Here is a 20507-nt window from a genome sequence, read left to right as displayed (position 1 = left end):
CACCATTTATTACAGAAAGGTTTTAGAAAAGAGCTCCATAGAACAGAAGTATGGTTTACTTGGAGAGGAAAGGATGCTGGTTTGATTCCAGTCAGAGGCACAAATCCCCCTTTGTGTTATGTCAGGAAGGGTATCGGCTGTAAAACTGCCAAATCAAACATCTGCAGTGACCCCGTATGGCAGGGCGCAGTTGAACGTAGCTTATTCCAGATTTCAAAACACATTTTTCAACATTATTCTGAAATTGCATTGAAATGGTGTGAAACCAAATCTCAGACATGACGGCTACACCTGTTTAATCAGATGACACAGCTCATTATTAAACTCTGATGCATCAAACAATGACATCAAGCGTCCATATTCCAATTTTTCTTACATTAAACGTGTCATCCAGTTTCTGGCCACGTTGCAGGTTAGAGAATTACATATATTACATATATATAATAAGTATTTATGTTGTGTTAGAGCTGAGATGACCCCTTATACAGGAGATACTGGACTGGTTTAAAGGTTTGGGGTCTGTTTTACTGTAGAGTATTACCCTAGTAGTAATCACCAGAAATCAGTTTAAGCTGCTGGTGGAGAGACTCGCCTCCCTGTAACTGCCTTTGTCTGTATCTCTTTCTTGGCTCTTGACGGAGGCAGTCGCACTTTCTCTTTTTATCATTCACCATCCTCTGGTGAATAATAATCGAACAGGACCGCCTACCATGTGTTTCTCTTCAGGTTTAAATCGTTTGGATGTTTGGAGGCTGGCAGTGACGAAATAATAACTCGACTAAAATGCGTTAAAGCAAAAGTAACGAGCCGGTTTAGAAAATGTAAGAAGTAGAAAGTACAGATATTTGTTTATAAAGGCAGGGAGTAAAAGTAAAAAGTAGTGAGAAAAAGTAAGACTCGGGTAAAATACATTTGTATTTGTACTTCGTTACTTCTCACCTTTGTGCCCAAGGCCTTGAAACTGCCAAGCAGATGCACTCTCATGCAGCTCCTCATTTCCTGATAATAAAAGAGAAGACTGCAACATTAACTAGATACAATAATCTTTAAATGTCTGGATGAAAAAAGGAAAGATGTCATTTATGTTCTTTTTAAATAGTCGACCAAAAGGAACGAATGTGTTTTTAACATTTAATGAATTTTAATTATGAAATAAGTGCGAATTTTTTAAAGCATTTTGTTATGAAAGCTGAGAATAAAGTGAATAAAATTTTCACATGATAAACAACCGTAAACTTTTGCCGTTTCTTTCCTTTTTTCTCCAGGAAAGCATTTTGTGGACAAACACAGAGTCCAGCTGATCCAGAGAGTGAGCAACATCGCACCCATTTTGGATGAGCTCCTAGACAATGAAGTTATCAACCAAGGAACTTATACCAGAATTAGAGCTCTGTCTACCACTCAGGAGAAGATGAGGGAGCTCTACAGTGGTCCCCTGAAAGCTAGTGCAGCCTGCAAAGACATCTATGAGATCTTCTATGACATCCTTTTGGCAAATGAGAAATTTCTCGTTAAAGAGCTCAGTGAAAAGGATTAAATGTGTTGGGGAAAAAAAAAACAGTTTTTAGACCAAATATAGATCTACCTGTTAGCGCCATTTATAGTCATTACATGTTTTATTTTGAAAGGCCTAAAAAGGATATGGTGCTTTGTTGTGAAAGGTTGTAAAAAATAAAGCAAGCGAATGGCGGAGCGACACGATGGTTTTACCGTCGTTGTTGCACAAACCGACGCGTAAAACAGCCTCTGTCCATCCAGACTCTTATTTTAGATATAAGAGAAATAGAGAACTCCAAGAAGAAACAAAGATAGCCACTACATTAAGTAAAACCATCATGCTCCCGAGCAAGACGACTGCATCGCTATGAGATCGTGCAAAGTTTGATACAGCAAGTCAGTTAAGTGCACAGAGCTGTATGCATGAAGAATCTAAGAAAAGAAGAAATAAACTTTCATGGATAAAGTTTTGGACTATGATATGCTGCTAAGCTACAAGTCGTGTTAAAACTGAACAATTGCGATTCTCAACTTCTTACAAATAAGTCAGTGACAGTGTTTTTGGTCTTAAGAAGATGACACTAACTACGAAAGCCTCAGCTTTGTGTCATAGACCATTTTGTTTCATGAACACTTTTTGAATAAGAAGTTGTGTAAAAGGAGCAGAGATGGCAGATAAAGACCCACAAGATTGCAGGCCCAGGGCACAGAGCTGCAGTAGCGGGACTGGCCATAAGAGGGCGCAGAAGTACACCGAAAGAGGTTTGGAAGAACAGCTCGGCAGGCACATAAACGCAAGAAGGTCCAAGCTGTCACAATTAACTTCAAAAATGAATAAAATTAGCGGACTGATGAAAGAGAATGAAAGCCTTGACATTGTTGATGAACGTTTAAGCAACTTTTCAAAGCTGCATGAAGAATTCTTACAGGCAAATGATGATGTACTGTCGCTGTTGCCAGAAGATGAAAGGAATGTGGACCAGATGCTCTGGTTCAATCCAAAAAAAAGGAGCAGTTCAGTGCATTTATGACCGAAGTTGAGAAATGGATCATCGTAACAAGACATCAGCATCAAGACGACGTGAGCCCAGATGACAGCGTGTCAGTGACTGCTAGACCAACTGCAAAGAAATCAGGTACCAGCGTTGGAAGAAGCTCAGTCAGTAGCCGCTCATCAAGATCGTCCAGAGCTTCTTCGGTATCATCTGTACGGCAGAAAGAAGAAGCAGAGCGCGCTGCTCTGCTCGCACGAGCCGCATCCTTGAAACAGAGACAAGCCTTGGACATTGAAGAATGTAAGTTAAAGGCAAGAAGAGAACAGCTTGAGATCGAGACAGCTATTGCTGCTTCTACAGCCAAAATAAAAGTGTTAGAGGACTGTGAATATGACAGCTGTAAAAATGATGTGGAACAGTGTGAATCGGCTGTTAAGCACTTCAGCTTCCAAGAGCCAAAGGTACAAGGTGAACATGATGGGCATTCAAAGGTAAACAGTCACAGTGTAAAACAAGAAGATGACTTGCACCAAACTGATGCCAGTGTTATTCCAATGAATCTATGTGAAGTCATGTTGAAACAAAATGATATCACTGAGATGTTAGTCAAACAACATAGACTGTCACATTTGCCTCAAAGAGACATTCCCATTTTTAGTGGTGATCCACTTGAGTTCATACCATTTACAAGAGCCTTTGACCATACAGTTCATGATAAAACTGACAGTGACAGGTTATATTACCTTGAACAGTTCACCAGAGGTGAGCCCAGAGATTTGGTAAGAAGTTGTCAGCACATGGATCCTCAACAAGGCTACAGTGAGGCAAGGAAGTTGCTGTTTTGTCATTATGGTAATGAACTAAGAATTGCAACTGCCTACATGAACAGAGCATTCAATTGGCCACAAATCAAAACAGATGATGCAAAGGCTCTTCATAGCTATTCACTGTTTCTCACTGGTTGTAACAATGCAATGCAAGACATCAGTCAACTGCAAGAGATGGAGATTCCCACGAACCTCAGAGTTATAGTCTCCAAACTGCCATATAAAATGAGAGAAATGTGGAGAGTCTCTGCCTTTGACATTCAAGAAACAAGTGGAAGGAGAGCAAAGTTCTCAGATCTGGTTAGATTCATAAACAGACAAGCAAAAATAGTTGCAGATCCTTTGTATGGTGACATTAAGGATGCTGAAGACAAAGCAAAGTCATCTGCAAATCTGAGAATGACTAGGTCAAAGTCAAGTCAAAGTCAGCTTTATTGTCAATTCTGCCACATGTACAGGACATACAGAGAATAGAAACTACGTTACTCTCAATCCCTAGATAAAATAGCAAATGAACATTTAAATATAAGAGTGATTAAAAATGCAAGTAAAAATTTAAATAAATAAATACAATACAATTTTACATATAACAAGAAAGCTATACAATATACAATATAATGAGTAAATGACATTGAGTGCAAACCAGGCAGAGTAGTGCAAATGGGCAAATAGTGCAAATGGAGATTTGGTAATGTACGGTAAGAGATAGTGTAACAACAAAGTCTTATGAGGTAATGGCAGTCCAATGCTCCACAAAGTGACTGGTAACTGGTGCAGGCCAGTGAGTGAGTCAGAGTGTGTGTGTGTGTGTGTGTGTGTGTGTGTGTGTGTGTGTGTGTGACAGAGTTCAGTAGGACCGTGGAGGGGAGAGGGGGCAGAATCGGGAGGGAGTTAAGCTTCCTGACAGCCTGGTGGATGAAGCTGTCCTTCAGTCTGCTGGTCCTGGCCTGGAGACTCCGCAGTCTCCTCCCCGACGGCAGCAGCTTGAAGAAGCTTTGCATTGGGTGCGTGGGATCAGCCGCTATGCAAAGGGCTTTTTTAGTGAGACGGGTGCTGTAAATGTCCTGGAGGGAGGGGAGAGAGACACCAATGATCCTCTCTGCAGCTCTCACTATGCTGCTCTCACTATGCTGCTGGTCATCCAGGCAAAGGGGAAGCACATTTGCTACAAGTGTAACACAAGCTGCAAATGAAAGGTCACCTGAAATTAATAAAAGCGCTTCTTGTCACACTAGCAATGCCTTCCAGAAACCATGCATATACTGTGAAAAACTCCATACACTGGCAGAATGTCAAAAGGTCAGAAACCAGCCTTACAAAGAAAGACTGGAGTTCCTTAAAGCAAAGGGTCTGTGCTTTGCATGTCTGACACAAGGTCATCTGAGTAAGGACTGTAAGAAAAGATCATTGTGTGAGTACTGCTCTAAGAGACATCCAAGTATGCTTCATTGGACAAAGGAGGAGGACAGTAAGGCAGACGATTGCATCCAGAGAAATGTCTCAGACATTCCCACAACAAGTGATGAAACACACACTCCAGGCAGAATTTGCGGAGTCACAGGGGCCGGAAAAGGCATTCATGTGTTATCGATCGTTCCTGTGTGGGTCAAGTTGAAGAAAGGCAATAAGTTGATTGAGACTTATGCATTCATGGACAATGGGAGCCAAGCCACGTTTTGTTCAGAAAAACTGATGAGACAACTGGGTGTAGAAGGTAAGAAGACAAAATTCATGCTTTGCACAATGGGACAAGAAAAGATGATGACAAGTTACCATCTGTCAGGATTAGAAGTGTGTGGTTTAAATGAGAACACCTATATAGATCTTCCTGACATTTACACTCATGCAGACATTCCAGTGTCTAGAGAGAACATCCCTACACAGGATGACTTAAAAAGGTGGCCACATCTTCGGCAAATCAAGTTCCCACATTCAGATGCAGACATTGGACTTTTGATAGGATGTGATGTGCACAAGGCTATGGAACCATGGGAGATTATTCATAGTAAAGATAACGGTCCATATGCTGTTCGAACAGTCCTGGGTTGGGTTATCAATGGCCCTCTCAAGAGAGATTCCTGCTCTACTCCTTCTGACAGAGAGCTGAGTGTTTCAGTAAATCGCATCTCTATCACTAATGTTGAGAATCTTTTGATGCAACAGCTCAACTATGATTTTCCAGAGAAAGCTTCTGAGGAAAAACGGGAAATGTCACGAGAAGACATTATGTTTATGGATTCTGTCAATGGCACAGCTGAAAGGATTAATGGTCATTATAGCATAGGTCTTCCTTTGAGAAACAATCAGCTCTCTGTCAGAAGGAGTAGAGCAGGAATCTCTCTTGAGAGGGCCATTTTTTATTTTTTTATTTTTTTTTGTTGATGAGTGAGTATAGGGGTGGGATTTAATAAGTTTTCTTCGTCCCACTCCTTTTTCAGGCAAGTTTTGTTTTTTGTTTTGTGTATTTTATGTTCAATATAGGTATTTGTTGTGCCTGAAAATGAATAAATAAATGAAAAATGAATGAAATGAAAACAAAGCTGTCAAAATGCCAAACAACCGCAGTGCAGTAATGCAGAGGGCAGAGAATCTGAAAAGAAAACTAATCAGATACACAGAGTTTCATAAGGAGTATCAGAGCTTCATGTCTGACTTGCTGAATAAAGGCTATGCAGTTCAGGTAAAAAACATAAAGACTACCCCTGAAAATGAGAGAGTTTGGTACATACCACACCATGGGGTGTACCACCCTCAGAAAAGAAAACTCCGTGTAGTTTTTGACTGTGCAGCATCCTTTCAAGGGAAATCACTGAACGAAGAACTCTTGCAAGGGCCAAACCTAACGAACACACTGATTGGAGTACTAACAAGGTTTAGGTGGGATCACATTGCCTTGATGTCAGACATAGAAGCTATGTATCACCAGGTGCAAGTACCTCCAGAGGACAGTGATCTTTTGCGTTTTCTCTGGTGGCCAAACGGGAACTTGAATGAACCTCTGCAAGAATACAAAATGATGGTGCACTTGTTTGGGGCAACATCCTCCCCAAGCTGTGCAAACTATGCACTAAAAAAGGCAGCAGAAGATGCTAAAGAAAAAATGCCACTAGCAGCAGTTAATGCTGTTCTGAACAATTTTTATGTAGATGATTGTCTTCTGTCAGTTTCAGATGAAACAGAGGCATGTACTATGGTCAGGGACCTGTCTGCATTGTGTGAGAGTGGAGGATTTCACTTAACAAAGTGGATGAGCAACAGCAGAGCTGTCCTTGCTTCCATTCCTGAAAAGGAAAGAGCAAAGGAGATGAAAGATTTGGATTTGAGACATGATGCACTACCAGATGAAAGAGTCCTAGGAGTGAACTGATGCACAGAGACAGATGTATTCAAGATCAGGATAACTGAAAAACCTGTGCCAACGACTAGGCGAGGCATCCTCTCATTTGTAAGTGCAATATATGACCCATTGGGCTTTTTGTCTCCTGTCATTCTGACAGCAAAAATCATCCTGCGAGAGCTATGTGGCAGGAAGATTTCATGGGATGAGGAAATCCCAGCTGAACTGGCTCAAAGGTCACAAGTTTGGCATTCAGAGCTTTCAAAACTTCATGGCTTCACCGTCAACAGGTGTTTGAAACCTGCTGGATTTGGAGTGGTCATATCTACACAATTGCACCGCTTCGCTGATGCCAGTGAGAGAGGTTACGGAGTCGTTACTTACCTCCTTATCACAAACCAGAAAAGAGAAACTCACTGCTCATTCATTATGGGCAAGTCCAGAGTGTCTCCTCTGAAGCAGATAACAATTCCACGTCTCGAGTTGACAGCAGCTGCAGTTGCTGTAAAAATGGACAAGCTCATGAGAAAGGAGCTGCAAATGCCACGAGAAGAATCTGTGTTTTGGTCTGACAGTAGCACTGTTTTAAAGTACATTTGCAGCGAGAACATCAGATTTAAGACATTTGTAGCAAACAGAGTGTCACTTATTAGAGACAACACAAAACCAAGTCAGTGGATGTATGTAAACTCTGAATTAAACCCTGCTGACCACGCTTCAAGAGGAATGAACACAGAGACATTCATGAAGTGTTCAAACTGGATTGCTGGGCCAGAGTTTTTGACAAAAGATAAGAAAAACTGGCCAATTCCACCGGACATTAAAGAAATACCAAAAAATGATGTCGAAGTCAAAGAGGTAATGAGTGTAGATGTTACAAAATTACCTGAAAATCCAGTGAACAAACTGATCTCTCACTATTCAGACTGGTACCGTCTAAAAAAGGCAGTTTCCTGGATACTTACGTTCAAGCAGCTGCTTGGCAGGTTAAGTGCGCATCGGAGGCTTCTCATGTCACAAGCAAGTGGCTGTGACAGCAGCAAAAGGAAATCTGAAAAGGTTGCAGGTCAAATGCAGCAGTTCAAAACATGTATTAAGGGATCTTCACTTACTACTGCAGATGTTGCAAAGGGAGAAACTGAGATTGTTAAGTTTTGTCAAAATCAAAGCTTCGCAGAAGAAATTGCAAGTCTTCAAAGGGGTGACAAGCTTAAAAGGAGCAGTCACATTGTGAAGCTGGATCCTTTTGTCCAGGATGGAGTTTTAAGGGTTGGCGGTAGGTTGCATGAGTCTGCACTACCAACCGATGTTAAGCATCAGGTGATTCTCCCTAAAGGTCATCATGTTTCTACTTTGATTCTGAGACACATTCACCAAGAAACAGGCCATGGAGGAAGGAATTACATATTATCCAGGCTGAGAGAAAGATTCTGGATTCCACAGGCAGATTCAGCAATAAGAAAGATCCTGTCAAAGTGTGTAACATGTAGAAGGACATCTGCGAAACCTGGTGAACAAAGAATGGCAAACTTGCCACAAGATCGCCTGATTCCTGACAAACCTCCATTCACGAATGTGGGCGTAGACTATTTTGGACCTTTTGAGGTCAAGCATGGGCGCAGCAGAGTTAAGCGATATGGTGTATTGTTTACATGTCTTGCTGTTAGAGCAATACACATAGAAGTTGCCCACTCACTTGAGACTGATTCTTGCATAAATGCATTCAGGAGGTTTATTGCAAGACGAGGTCAAGTTTCTGTCATGAGATCAGACAATGGCACTAACCTTGTGGGTGCAGAAAGGGAAATGCGTGAAGCAATCAAGGGATGGAATCATTCAAAAATCTCAGAAATGCTCGTGCAAAAGGGTATCACCTGGATATTTAACCCCCCAGCAGGGTCATATTTTGGAGGAATCTGGGAGAGACAAATTCGCTCAGTTAGAAAAATTCTTAACCAGATCCTAAAGCAGCAACCTCTGGATGATGAATGCTTGCGGACATTGCTATGTGAAGTTGAAGCAATTGTCAACGGCAGGCCAATACCGTAGCAGTGTTGAGTAAAATGACAATATTGTCATTAGCTCTGAATATAGCAAATGTAGTTATCACCGCGACTACTAGCACAGAATAGGAATAAAGACTGAGTAACTTTAACATAAAATATACCTCATATTGACAGAGATAATTATTTTTTTCAAGCAGTTAAAGCAGTTTTTGCATCTAGTATGATTAACTAAAGTATGTGCACATTATTTTTTAAGGCTTATTGCTGGAAACATGCTCTGCTAGTGCCAGGACGTCTAAGTCCATCTAACAAAAGGCTCTTATACTTAAACAGATATACGTGTGCTTGCTATATCATAAATCAACAAGAAAAGATAAACTCTCCTAGGAAGTGTGATCTATGCCAGAACACACTCTGTACAGAGGAGTGAACGCACCCCCTCTTCAGCTACACAGAGTTCTTACAGACCTCTTTAGGATGAGACATTCTTTCAATCTAAAAATGATTATACTCTTCTAAGCATATATGAGTAAATGTTTCTAAGCATAAATGACAATCAACAATACAAAACCTATCACCAGTGTTCTCCTCCACAGGTTCTCCTCAAGGGTGCGTCCTATTGCCCTTATTATTCACTCTCTATACAAATATGTGTCAGGGCAGACATGAAAACAGGGTCATTATTAAATATGCAGATGACTCTGTTATTGTCAGCCTACTGAAAGAGGGTGAAATTAACCACAGTCCAGTCATTGATGACTTTGTTCAGTGGTGTGAGGAGTCTTATCTCCAGCTGAACATATCTAAAACAAAAGACATGGTTGTTGATTTTAGGAAACAACAAAATGGGCAAGCAGTCACTTTAATTAAAGGTCAGAAAATAGAGCAAGTACAATCATATAAATATCTTGGGACCATAATCAATGAAAAACTGAACTTTGATCAAAATTGCAAATCAGTTTGTAAAAAGGGTCACCAGCACCTTTATTGCCTTAGGAAACTTGTTCATTTCCACATTGACCAAAAAATTTTAACTTTGTTTTATCGTTCTTTTATTGAGTCTGTTTTATCCTTTTGTTTGGTGGCATGGTTTGGTCAGACCTCTGTCACAGAGAAAAACTCTCTAAATCAGATAGTGAGATGGTCCAGTCGTCTGATAGGTGAGCCACAGTCTTGTTTAGCCTCCCTGTACTCTAAGCAGGTACAGAGGATGGCTTTATCAATCCTTAAAAATGGTTCCCATCCTCTAAGGGGTGAATTTCAGCTTCTTCCCTCAGGACGGAGGTTTCTATTTCCGAGATGCAGGACAAAGCCTTATAAAAATAGCTTTGTCCCCGTTGCTGTCACTGAATTAAATGAGAACTGTTTTTGATTCAAAATATTAAAATTACTATATATGTGCCACAGTGAGGTTTATATCTTTACTAGGTATGTGTGTTTTTAAAGGGATGTCAAATGCTGTCATTTTTCTGTAAAGCAAATTTACCTTGCCTTTAGGTATAAATAAAGTTACCTTACTGAAACCCGTCACACCCCGCTTAGCGACACTGCAATCGTGGCACACACTGCAAACAATTCGGGTCTCAGCGCAGCTGGGAATCAGTGCTATGCATGGCCTGCGATTGGGAGATGAAGGGAAGTGGCACAAACAATTAAACAAAAAAAACAAAAGTGAGGTCACACTAAAAAAGTCCAATGACACATTAAAAATAGGCACATGCAATAGCAAACGATCCAAACAAAAATGGCAAAAGTCTCTTACCGACAGTATACCCACTCACACCCGAGTGAAATAATTGCCTCTGGGTTTTTTCCACAGAAGAGCGCTGACTTCACCCCACACACCCACTACCTTTTCACAGCTCTTCAGCCAATCACCTGGCAGAGAGCAACAAACTGCCAGGTGACACTTGTTACACACTTAAAGCCAAATTAACTCATAAAATGTGTCCGTCATAATAACGTTACAGGCTGTGCTAGGCTTTGGCCCACATCAGTCTAAAATTGTATGTAACCACGAATAACGTGTTTTGGAAACTAACTGCACAACAGGCAGCACTGTTAGTTCTCTCAGTCTCAGAGCAACATTTCTAATTTTGATTGAAACTGTCAGAGAAAACGGCAGCTTTGAGCGAGCCCGGATATTAGTTTACAGAGGCTGTTAGAATTATATGTCTAACGTTAAAATGTTGGTGACACAATAATTTCATCCTAATGGCACTGACGTATTCATAGGGTTAATTTTTGAGACAAAATGTCATGAGGTAGTCATGCTTTTGCAAATATCCTTGTAGTGCAGTTTGCACAAATTGTTTTAAAAATGCACTCACACTACAAACATTGTTGTTGGTTCATGACTGTATTTGAAGCACATGTGTGACTGCATGTATGTGGAATGCCTCACTGTTATTGATCAGGTGACAGAGGCAGCTCTGCCATGTAGCTCGGACACAGGTGATAAGGCGAGGTCACAGGTGACTGACTGATGATTTGGTGCTGTAGATTAAATAGTATTTATTATCATGACAATTGTTGGGCTGCTGATGTAAATTGATTCATTAGTGTATTTGACAAAGAATCTGAATTGACACGTCTCACGTTTTATATGGCACGAATCAGTGTGTTATTTTATCAGGTGGCAATATGTCCTAGTGCAGTCAGAGGGGAAGAGCCAGGGCCAAACATGAGGCACATCAGGCACTTAATAATAATTTTAATCTGAGGATAGAACGCAGGTACTGAGGCTGAAAGAAGCTTCAGTGCTCTCAGAGGACTAAAAAGTTGGCTACGGTCAACAATGACTCAAATGAGATTAAACAATGCTGCTGTGTGTCCACCAGGAGAGACTGGACAGTATAGATGTAAAACCAATATGCCAGCAGTTTATCTCAGTTAACGAGAGGAGCAGGCCTGTGTTTGGCTGCTTCACACAGTGGACATTGAGTTGTGTGGGACACCAGTAGTCCATGTTGCTGTAACAGTAGTTCATGTTTAGAATAGAAAATCTCAGCTCACTGACTTGATCGGGGCAATAGTGCCTAAAATGTTGCATAATCTTGCTGAGAGATCTTTTACTTTGTGGTAATCTGAGATGAGTAGTTTTATGGACAAAAACCAGCAGGTCATTCAGTGTTCCCTTAGTGCTAATGTATCACAGATGTTGGTGTGCTATAACTGAAGTAATGTTGTTAAGTCCTTAAAGTCATATTCTTTTATTGTCATGACAGTATTTGAAGCTATTTTTATTTTTGTATGATACCTGATTTATATGGAATATGGCTGAACTAAAGCCTGAAATACTTAGTCAGTCATTTGTTTAATAGTAATTTAACATTATATCATTCACATATAAAACTATGAGTTGTGATTTTAAATGGTTTAAAAGCATGTAGAATAGCATATGTAGGCAAGTATACTTCTCCTTTTATCAAGAAGCAAAGACAAAAAGGGGGAAAAAAAGAAACAGGGCAGGGTTCGGTGGTTGAATCATCCGTCCCCACCAATGCCAAAACCAAATCTACGCCCTTGCCTGGTGTAATGTTTTTCAGCTAAAAAGAAACATGGCCTGACTCCTACCTAACTATATAAAGAGCAACTGAAGGTTAAATGCAGCTAATATGTCCTGTTTTAAGCCAGGCACTTACACCTCCACTCCCCTGCGTCTCAGCCACCATCGCTCTGGCAGCAAGAGCGCCAGAGCCAGAGGAGGGGGGAGCTGGAACAAACCATTTTGGGAGGGGGGAGGGGTTATCTATACTTTTGTTGTTAAAATGTTATGTCTCAACCAAGTACTGTATGCTTTTTATATTTTTAGCAGTGTGTCACACAAACAGCAAATATTGTCAAAAAAAGTAAGAAATCTTTGGGGGTGCTTTGATTCATTCAGCACCCCCGAAAATGGGCTAAAATCGCCCCTGCTCCAAACATTGTGGTGTCTCTACTGCTGCACTTGAACGTGTCCTCACCCACAGCATCTCATCATGATATAATAGTTGCAATAGGTTTGCAGTGGATAAGAAGGATTGCAGAAATTCAGTCATGGCAGTATAAAAGACAACTTTCATGCCTGAAAATGGGTCAGAGGTGAAAAGTTGTATTTTCGGGCTTTGAAAAGTATCATGTTGAAAATGAATCTTCCTTTAACAAACTGAACAATTTTCTGTTAATCAGAGGTGGAACAACCATTTGAATTGCACATGTCTGTCATGTGACCTCTGTTTTTGCCAGGTAGAAACGATGGAGTCTCTCATTCAGCTGCTTTCAGAGACACTGGGGAATCTGAGTGACAGCGAGCTCATGGACTTAAAGAAAGGCCTCAAGAGGAAATATAACTCAGCCGTCCCATGGAGGTTGCTGAAGGTGGCAGACCCGCAGGACACAGTGTTTTTAATGTTACAGGCTTATGGCCAACAGTCAGTAAAGAAAACCATGGAGATGAAGATGACGGATCTGACTCAGCAGCTGTCAGACAGCAGCTCAGAGCCAACAAGTAAGTAAATAGTTAAAAATACCAAAACTTGTTCTCAACATATGTTCATAATGTCAACAGAAAGATTTGAAATGAGAAAATGAGTAGTTAAAAAACTATTTCTATTTCTTTTATTTCCTCTTTGTATTAGAAAAACAACTGGATGAACATCTGTCTGCACTGATCCACAAAGCGAGCATTGTCCCTCATCCTCTCTGTGCAGAGCTCAGCTTTTATTCAGTAAGATGCAGAATGACAATCATAATGTAATCAATTAGACTGGATAAGCTCTTTGGGTGGCTCGGGCCCATCGTCCTGTAGGCCCACCACCTGCAGGGGGCAGTGCAGTGGGTGGGTTTAACATGTACTGAGTGGTGGTCAAAGGCAGAGGCCCTTCTTATCCAATTCTCAGTTATATGTGTGTCCTAAAAAAAGTGATTCATTTGCCTGAATAATAATAATAATAGTGGTCTAAGGAGCTTGGAAAGAAAAGCATGTGAGTGGGTGTTAAGGCGTCTGGGAAGGATCTCAACACTGGATTATAGATGGCAGACAGTTGGTGTCGTAAACCACCGCCACTGTTCAAAGATGGTCGCTCACAGTGGACAGAAATGGCTTCTTTCACTCCTCTTTCAAACCATCTGTCCTGTCTGTCCGTGTGTACATTGGCATCCTCGAGGATGCCAATGTACACACGGCTTATGACACCAACTCTCTGCCATCTATAATCCAGTTCTGAGATCCTTCCCAGACGCCTTAACGCCCACTCACATCCTGGGGCGTCTGACCTCAGGAAATCACATGATAGGGTAGGGCCAGGTTTCACATTGAGCTCACCTGAAACCCTGGCTGATTGTGACCCACACCCGTTTTCACACCTTGGCTCATGTGATTAGGTAGAGGATCATCAGGGGGTCCTTCGTCCGTCTTTGGGGGGAAACTCCCACTGGGTTTAAATCTGGGACTCTCCACCATTTGATCCTAGAACTGAAGAAACAGAATCAGAATCAGAATACTTTATTGATCCCTGGGGGAAATTATTTTTTGTTACAGTGCTCCATTTTAAACCAACATTAAGACAAGACAGACAATACACTAACTAAGAATAGTACAATATATACATATATATACATACATACAGTGGGGCAAAAAAGTATTTAGTCAGCCACCGATTGTGCAAGTTCCCCCACCTAAAATGATGACAGAGGTCAGTAATTTGCACCAGAGGTACACTTCAACTGTGAGAGACAGAATGTGAAAAAAAAATCCATGAATCCACATGGTAGGATTTGTAAAGAATTTATTGGTAAATCAGGGTGGAAAATAAGTATTTGGTCAATAACAAAAATACAACTCAATACTTTGTAACATAACCTTTGTTGGCAATAACAGAGGTCAAACGTTTACTATAGGTCTTTACCAGGTTTGCACACACAGTAGCTGGTATTTTGGCCCTTTCCTCCATGCAGATCTTCTCGAGAGCAGTGATGTTTTGGGGCTGTCGCCGAGCAACACGGACTTTCAACTCCCGCCACAGATTTTCTATGGGGTTGAGGTCTGGAGACTGGCTAGGCCACTCCAGGACTTTCAAATGCTTCTTACGGAGCCACTCCTTTGTTGCCCGGGCGGTGTGTTTTGGATCATTGTCATGTTGGAAGACCCAGCCTCGTTTCATCTTCAAAGTTCTCACTGATGGAAGAAGGTTTTGGCTCAAAATCTCACGATACATGGCCCCATTCATTCTGTCCTTAACACGGATCAGTCGTCCTGTCCCCTTGGCAGAAAAACAGCCCCATAGCATGATGTTTCCACCCCCATGCTTCACAGTAGGTATGGTGTTCTTGGGATGCAACTCAGTATTCTTCTTCCTCCAAACACGACGAGTTGAGTTTATACCAAAAAGTTCTACTTTGGTTTCATCTGACCACATGACATTCTCCCAATCCTCTGCTGTATCATCCATGTGCTCTCTGGCAAACTTCAGACGGGCCTGGACATGCACTGGTTTCAGCAGCGGAACACGTCTGGCACTGCGGGATTTGATTCCCTGCCGTTGTAGTGTGTTACTGATGGTGACCTTTGTTACTTTGGTCCCAGCTCTCTGCAGGTCATTCACCAGGTCCCCCCGTGTGGTTCTGGGATCTTTGCTCACCGTTCTCATGATCATTTTGACCCCACGGGATGAGATCTTGCGTGGAGCCCCAGATCGAGGGAGATTATCAGTGGTCTTGTATGTCTTCCATTTTCTGATGATTGCTCCCACAGTTGATTTTTTCACACCAAGCTGCTTGCCTATTGTAGATTCACTCTTCCCAGTCTGGTGCAGGTCTACAATACTTTTCCTGCTGTCCTTCGAAAGCTCTTTGGTCTTGGCCATGGCGGAGTTTGGAGTCTGACTGTTTGAGGCTGTGGACAGGTGTCTTTTATACAGATGATGAGTTCAAACAGGTGCCATTCATACAGGTAACGAGTGGGGGACAGAAAAGCTTCTTACAGAAGACGTTACAGGTCTGTGAGAGCCAGAGATTTTCCTTGTTTGAGGTGACCAAATACTTATTTTCCACCCTAATTTACGAATAAATTCTTTACAAATCCTACCATGTGGATTCATGGATTTTTCTTTCACATTCTGTCTCTCACAGTTGAAGTGTACCTCTGGTGCAAATTACTGACCTCTGTCATCATTTTAAGTGGGGGAACTTGCACAATCGGTGGCTGACTAAATACTTTTTTGCCCCACTGTACATACATAAGTCACTCATAAATAAATAGTTGGAAAAGAAACATGTGTAGTTGTAGCAGTAACCAGTGTGTTAAGTGGATGCGTTGTACAGGGAGCCACAGGCAGGAAAGATTTCCTGTGTCGTTCAGTGGTGCTTTTCGGTAATCTCAGTCTCTCACTGAACGTGCTCCTGTGACTGACCAGCATGTCATGGAGTGGGTGGGAGGTGTTATCCAACATTGTCTTTATCTTGGACAGCATCCGCCTCTCCGACACCACCTTGAGGGTGTCCAGCTCCATCCCCACAACATTGCTGGCCTTACGGATTAGTTTATTAAGTCTGTTGGCATCTGCGACCCTCAGCCTGCTCCCCCAGCATGCAACAGCATAGAGGATCGCACTGGCCACAACAGACTCGTAGAAAATCCTCAGCATTTTCTGGCAGATGCTGAAGGACCTCAGTCGCCTCAAAAAATAGAGACGACTCTGGCCCTTCCTGTAAAGTGCTGTGGTGTTTTTAGCCCAGTCCAGTTTATTGTCAATGTGAACTCCAAGGTATTTATAGTCCTCCACAATGTCAACACTGACCCCCTGGATTGAAACAGGGGTCAAGTGTTTCCTGGTCTTCCTGAAGTCCACGATCAGTTCCTTGGTCTTTGCCACGTTGAGCTGCAGATGATTCTGCTCACACCACGTGACAAAGGAGTCGACCACAGCCCGGTACTCTGTCTCATCATCCCTGCTGATGCATCCAACCACCGCAGAGTCATCAGAAAACTTCTGAAGATGGCAGGTCTCTGTGCAGTGGCTGAAGTCTGTGGTGTAGAGGGTGAAGAGGAAGGGGGAGAGGACAGTCCCCTGTGGTGCCCCTGTGTGGCTGATCACCTTGTCAGACACACACTGTGGGAGACGTACATATTGTGGTCTTCCTGTCAGGTAATCAACAATCCAGGACACCAGAGAAGCATCCACCTGCATCGCTGCTAACTTATCACCCAGGAGGGTCGGCCTGATGCTGTTGAAAGCACTGGAAAAGTCAAAAAACATGACCCTCACAGTGCTCGCCGGCTGGTCCAGATGGGTGTAGACACGATTGAGCAGGTAGATGATGGCGTCCTCAGTTCCGAGACGAGGCTGATAAGCGAACTGAAGGGGATCCAGATGTGGTCTTACTATGGGTCGCAGCTGGTCCAGGATGAGCCTTTCCAGGGTCTTCATGATGTGGGAGGTCAGTGCCACGGGCCTGTAATCCTGGGGGCCACTGGGACGTGGCGTCTTTGGTACAGGGACGAGGCATGATGTCTTCCACATCACCGGGACCCTCTGCAGACTCAGACTCAGCATAAACAGTTTATGAAAGACTCCACACAGCTGGGGGCCACAGGTCTTGAGGACAAGGGGACTCACTCCGTCTGGTCCAGCAGACTTGCCTGAGTGAAGTCTCCTCATTTGCATCTCAACCTGGTATTGAGTGAAGGTGATGGGTGGGGAAGGGGTGTCAGGAATCTCACAGGAGGCAACATGTGAAGAGAGAGGCTGGCACAGTGGTGTGGCTCTGGATTCCAGGCTGACTGCAGGTGAGGTTGTGGGGGAGTGAGCAGACACTGTGGTGTTGAATCTATTGAAAAACAGATTCAACTCGTTGGCTCTATTCTCACCTCCCTCAGCTCCCCTGCTGTTGGTTGGCCTGAATCCAGTGATGGTCTTCATGCCATGGTCTTCAAGAAGCTTCTCGGATGAGAGGTGAAACGTCTTCAAGCAACTTAAAGAAGTCCAGACACTTTTCTTTCTAAGCTCCTTAGACTACGATGACCTGGATGACTGAGAACCTTCACAAACAATAATAATAATAATAATAGTGAATACACAACAAGGTCTTCACACTGTGAATGCTCAGGCCCTCGTTACTAAATGTATCTGTGTTTTCAGAATCAGAATCAGAATCAGAAGAATCAGAAGGGTTTTATTGCCAAATGTTGAGCAGGTTTACAACATTAGGAAATTGCTGCGGTGCTTCAGTGCAAACATACTGTCATAAATTACGCTTAAATAGACATGAAAATAAAAATAAGAATAAGAATTAAAAGTGCTATGTAGAAAGATATATACATGAGTGCAGGTGGTGATCAGTGCAAACATGGAATGATGCAGTGACACAGCGTAGGGTCATGTGTTAGTGGCGGGGACAGTCATATGGTTATTGTTCATGTGTCCAACAGCAGAGAGGAAGAAACTGTTCTTATGGCGAGAGGTTCTGGTGCGAATGGACCGGAGCCTCCTGCCTGAGGGGAGCAGGTCAAACAGACTGTGTCCAGGGTGAGAAGGGTCAGCTGAGATCCGACCTGCACGCCCCAGTGTCCTGGAGGTGTACAGGTCCTGCAGAGATGGGAGTCTGCAGCCAATCACCTTCTCAGCAGAGCGCACAACACGCTGCAGTCTCTGTTTGTCCCTGATAGTGGCTCCAGCGTACCACACGGTGATGGAGGAGGTGAGGATGGACTCGATGATTGCAGTGTAGAATTGCATCATCGTCCGTGTTGGCAGGTTGAATTTCTTCAGCTGCCTCAGGAAGTACATCCTCTGCTGGGCTTTCTTAATGACGGAGGTGATGGTGGGCTCCCACTTCAGGTCCTGGGTGATGGTGGTACCCAGGAAGCAGAATGAGTCCACAGAGGTGATGGGGGTGTCAGTCAGGATGATGGGGGGGAGTGGAGCTGTGTGCTTCCTGAAGTCCACAATAATCTCCACTGTCTTCTGGGCATTCAGCACCAGGTTGTTGTGGCTGCACCAAGACACCAGACGTTCAACCTCCCTCCTGTAGGCAGACTCATCCCCGTCCGAGATGAGTCCAATAACGGTGGTGTCATCTGCAAACTTGATTAGCTTGACAGACTGGTGGGTGGAGGTGCAGCAGTTGGTGTACAGGGAGAAGAGCAGAGGAGAAAGAACACAGCCCTGAGGGGAGCCGGTGCTGATGGTCCGGGAGTCCGAGACATTCTTTCCCAGCCTCACATGCTGCTTCCTGTCTGACAGGAAGTCAGTGATCCACCGGCAGATGGGATCAGGCACATTCATCTGGGAAAGCTTGCCTCGGAGATGGTCTGGAAGGATGGTGTTGAAGGCAGAGCTGAAGTCCACAAACAGGATCCTGGCGTAGGTTCCTGGGGAGTCCAGATGCTGCAGGATGAAGTGTAGGGCCATGTTGATGGCGTCATCTACAGACCTGTTGGCTCTGTATGCAAACTGCAGGGGGTCCAGGAGGGGGGCCGTGAGGGTCTTGAGATAGGAGAGAACCAGGCGCTCAAATGACTTCATGACCACAGATGTCAGAGCCACGGGTCTGTAGTCATTTAGTCCAGTGATCCTAGGTTTCTTGGGACAGGGATTATGGTAGAGGACTTGAAGCAGGCAGGCACATGACATGCCTGCAGTGAGGAGTTGAAAATGCCAGAAAACACTGGGGCCAGCTCGTTTGCACAGTGTCTGAGTGTTTTAGGTGAAAATCATACATTATCATAGAAATGCCAAAAAATGTCTTAGTGTGGAAATGATATATTTTCTTTATAAATGTTGGCTTTTTTATATTAAATTTTTTTGAGAAAACATGATTTAAATGTCTTCAATTAGTTTTAATATTTAAAACAGCAACAGAAACATTAATATTTAATTTTTCTTCATGAATGTTTGAATTTTCCAGGTTGCAACAATGGCAGCTGTTAAAGATCTGCTTCTAGAAACACGGGAGGATTTGAGTGATCAGGGTCTCAAGGAGTTCATGTGGTTCCTGCAGTTCACATGTTTTCAGAGGGGCCTTCCACAATTCCCACCGAGTACAAACAGAAAACATATAGTGAACGCGATGGTGCAAACATGTGGCCAACAGTCTGTGGAGGTAACCATTGATGTTTTCAGGGACATGCAGAGAACTGATCTGGTGCAGAGGCTGTCAGAGAGCAGCTCAGGACTCAAAGGTAAGAGAATAATTATCCCTAATAAAAAAAATTATCAAGAGTTGATTCAAAATCTTTGAACCAAGTCACAAAAACTGAACAATGGAAGTTTTTTTGTCTTCCTGAAAGAAGGCAGGAGGATTTTCTTCACTGAAGTGTTTAATAATAGATATTGTTAAATAAAACACAGACATTAATATTAAGATTACAAACGACTAAATTCTTTCCTTACACACTTAATTGTTTTCTGATCATTAACCCTGACGTTAAATAAGTTATGAATGGATTTAAGGTGGACGACAGACACTAGACAGACAATCATTGTGGAGCCTAAAGAGAGCAAATGAAGTAATAGATAGATGAGGTGTTGTTCACAGCCGGCACCTTTCTAACTTTGCCAGCATCAGCTTTAAAATCTGTACCTGATCCTGAGAGTTGTTGTTGTGGCGGCTGAAAAGCTGCAGCTGTGTGTGTTTGTAACAGCAACCGAGTGTAAGTATGAATAAAGATTGTGCTGAAAAGCATTAAACTGTGGACGAGTCTGCTGTGGAGCTGCTACACTTTCTTTTCTCATGGTAACCATGATATTGTAATATTTCTCCCAGAGAAACTTTGTGGATGAATACTGGGCTGCGCTGAGCCAGAAAGTGAGTAATATCACCTATGACTGTATTTAAATGATGCAGCGTTCACTGAACATGTTCA

The 20507-nt window shown here is 42.7% G+C and overlaps 1 protein-coding gene across 2 annotated transcripts in view; it reads left to right on the top strand.

Moving 5' to 3' along the window:
* The window catches only part of LOC147319763 (uncharacterized), a 149371-nt gene that overhangs the window by 105994 nt on the left and 22870 nt on the right, over nucleotides 1–20507 (top strand). Inside the window, exon 9 of one of the 2 annotated variants that reach the window (XM_086312505.1) lies at nucleotides 1266–1727. In XM_086312505.1, the coding sequence (XP_086168631.1) occupies nucleotides 1266–1537 (272 nt within the window). In that variant the 3' untranslated portion in view covers nucleotides 1538–1727. Of the gene's footprint in view, nucleotides 1–1265 lie in introns of those variants that run through there. The other variant, XM_086312501.1, reaches the window with a different exon arrangement.

This window comes from Aulonocara sp. 'chitande type north' Nkhata Bay, linkage group LG11, assembly GCF_057382095.1.
Source record: "Aulonocara sp. 'chitande type north' Nkhata Bay isolate Kocher_YH1m ecotype deep benthic linkage group LG11, A_spYH_male_GT1.1, whole genome shotgun sequence".
In the NCBI taxonomy this organism is placed as follows: Eukaryota; Metazoa; Chordata; class Actinopteri; order Cichliformes; family Cichlidae; genus Aulonocara; species Aulonocara sp. 'chitande type north' Nkhata Bay.
The sequence above is the reverse complement of the archived record's forward strand: the minus strand, read 5'-3'. Positions and strand labels throughout refer to the sequence as shown.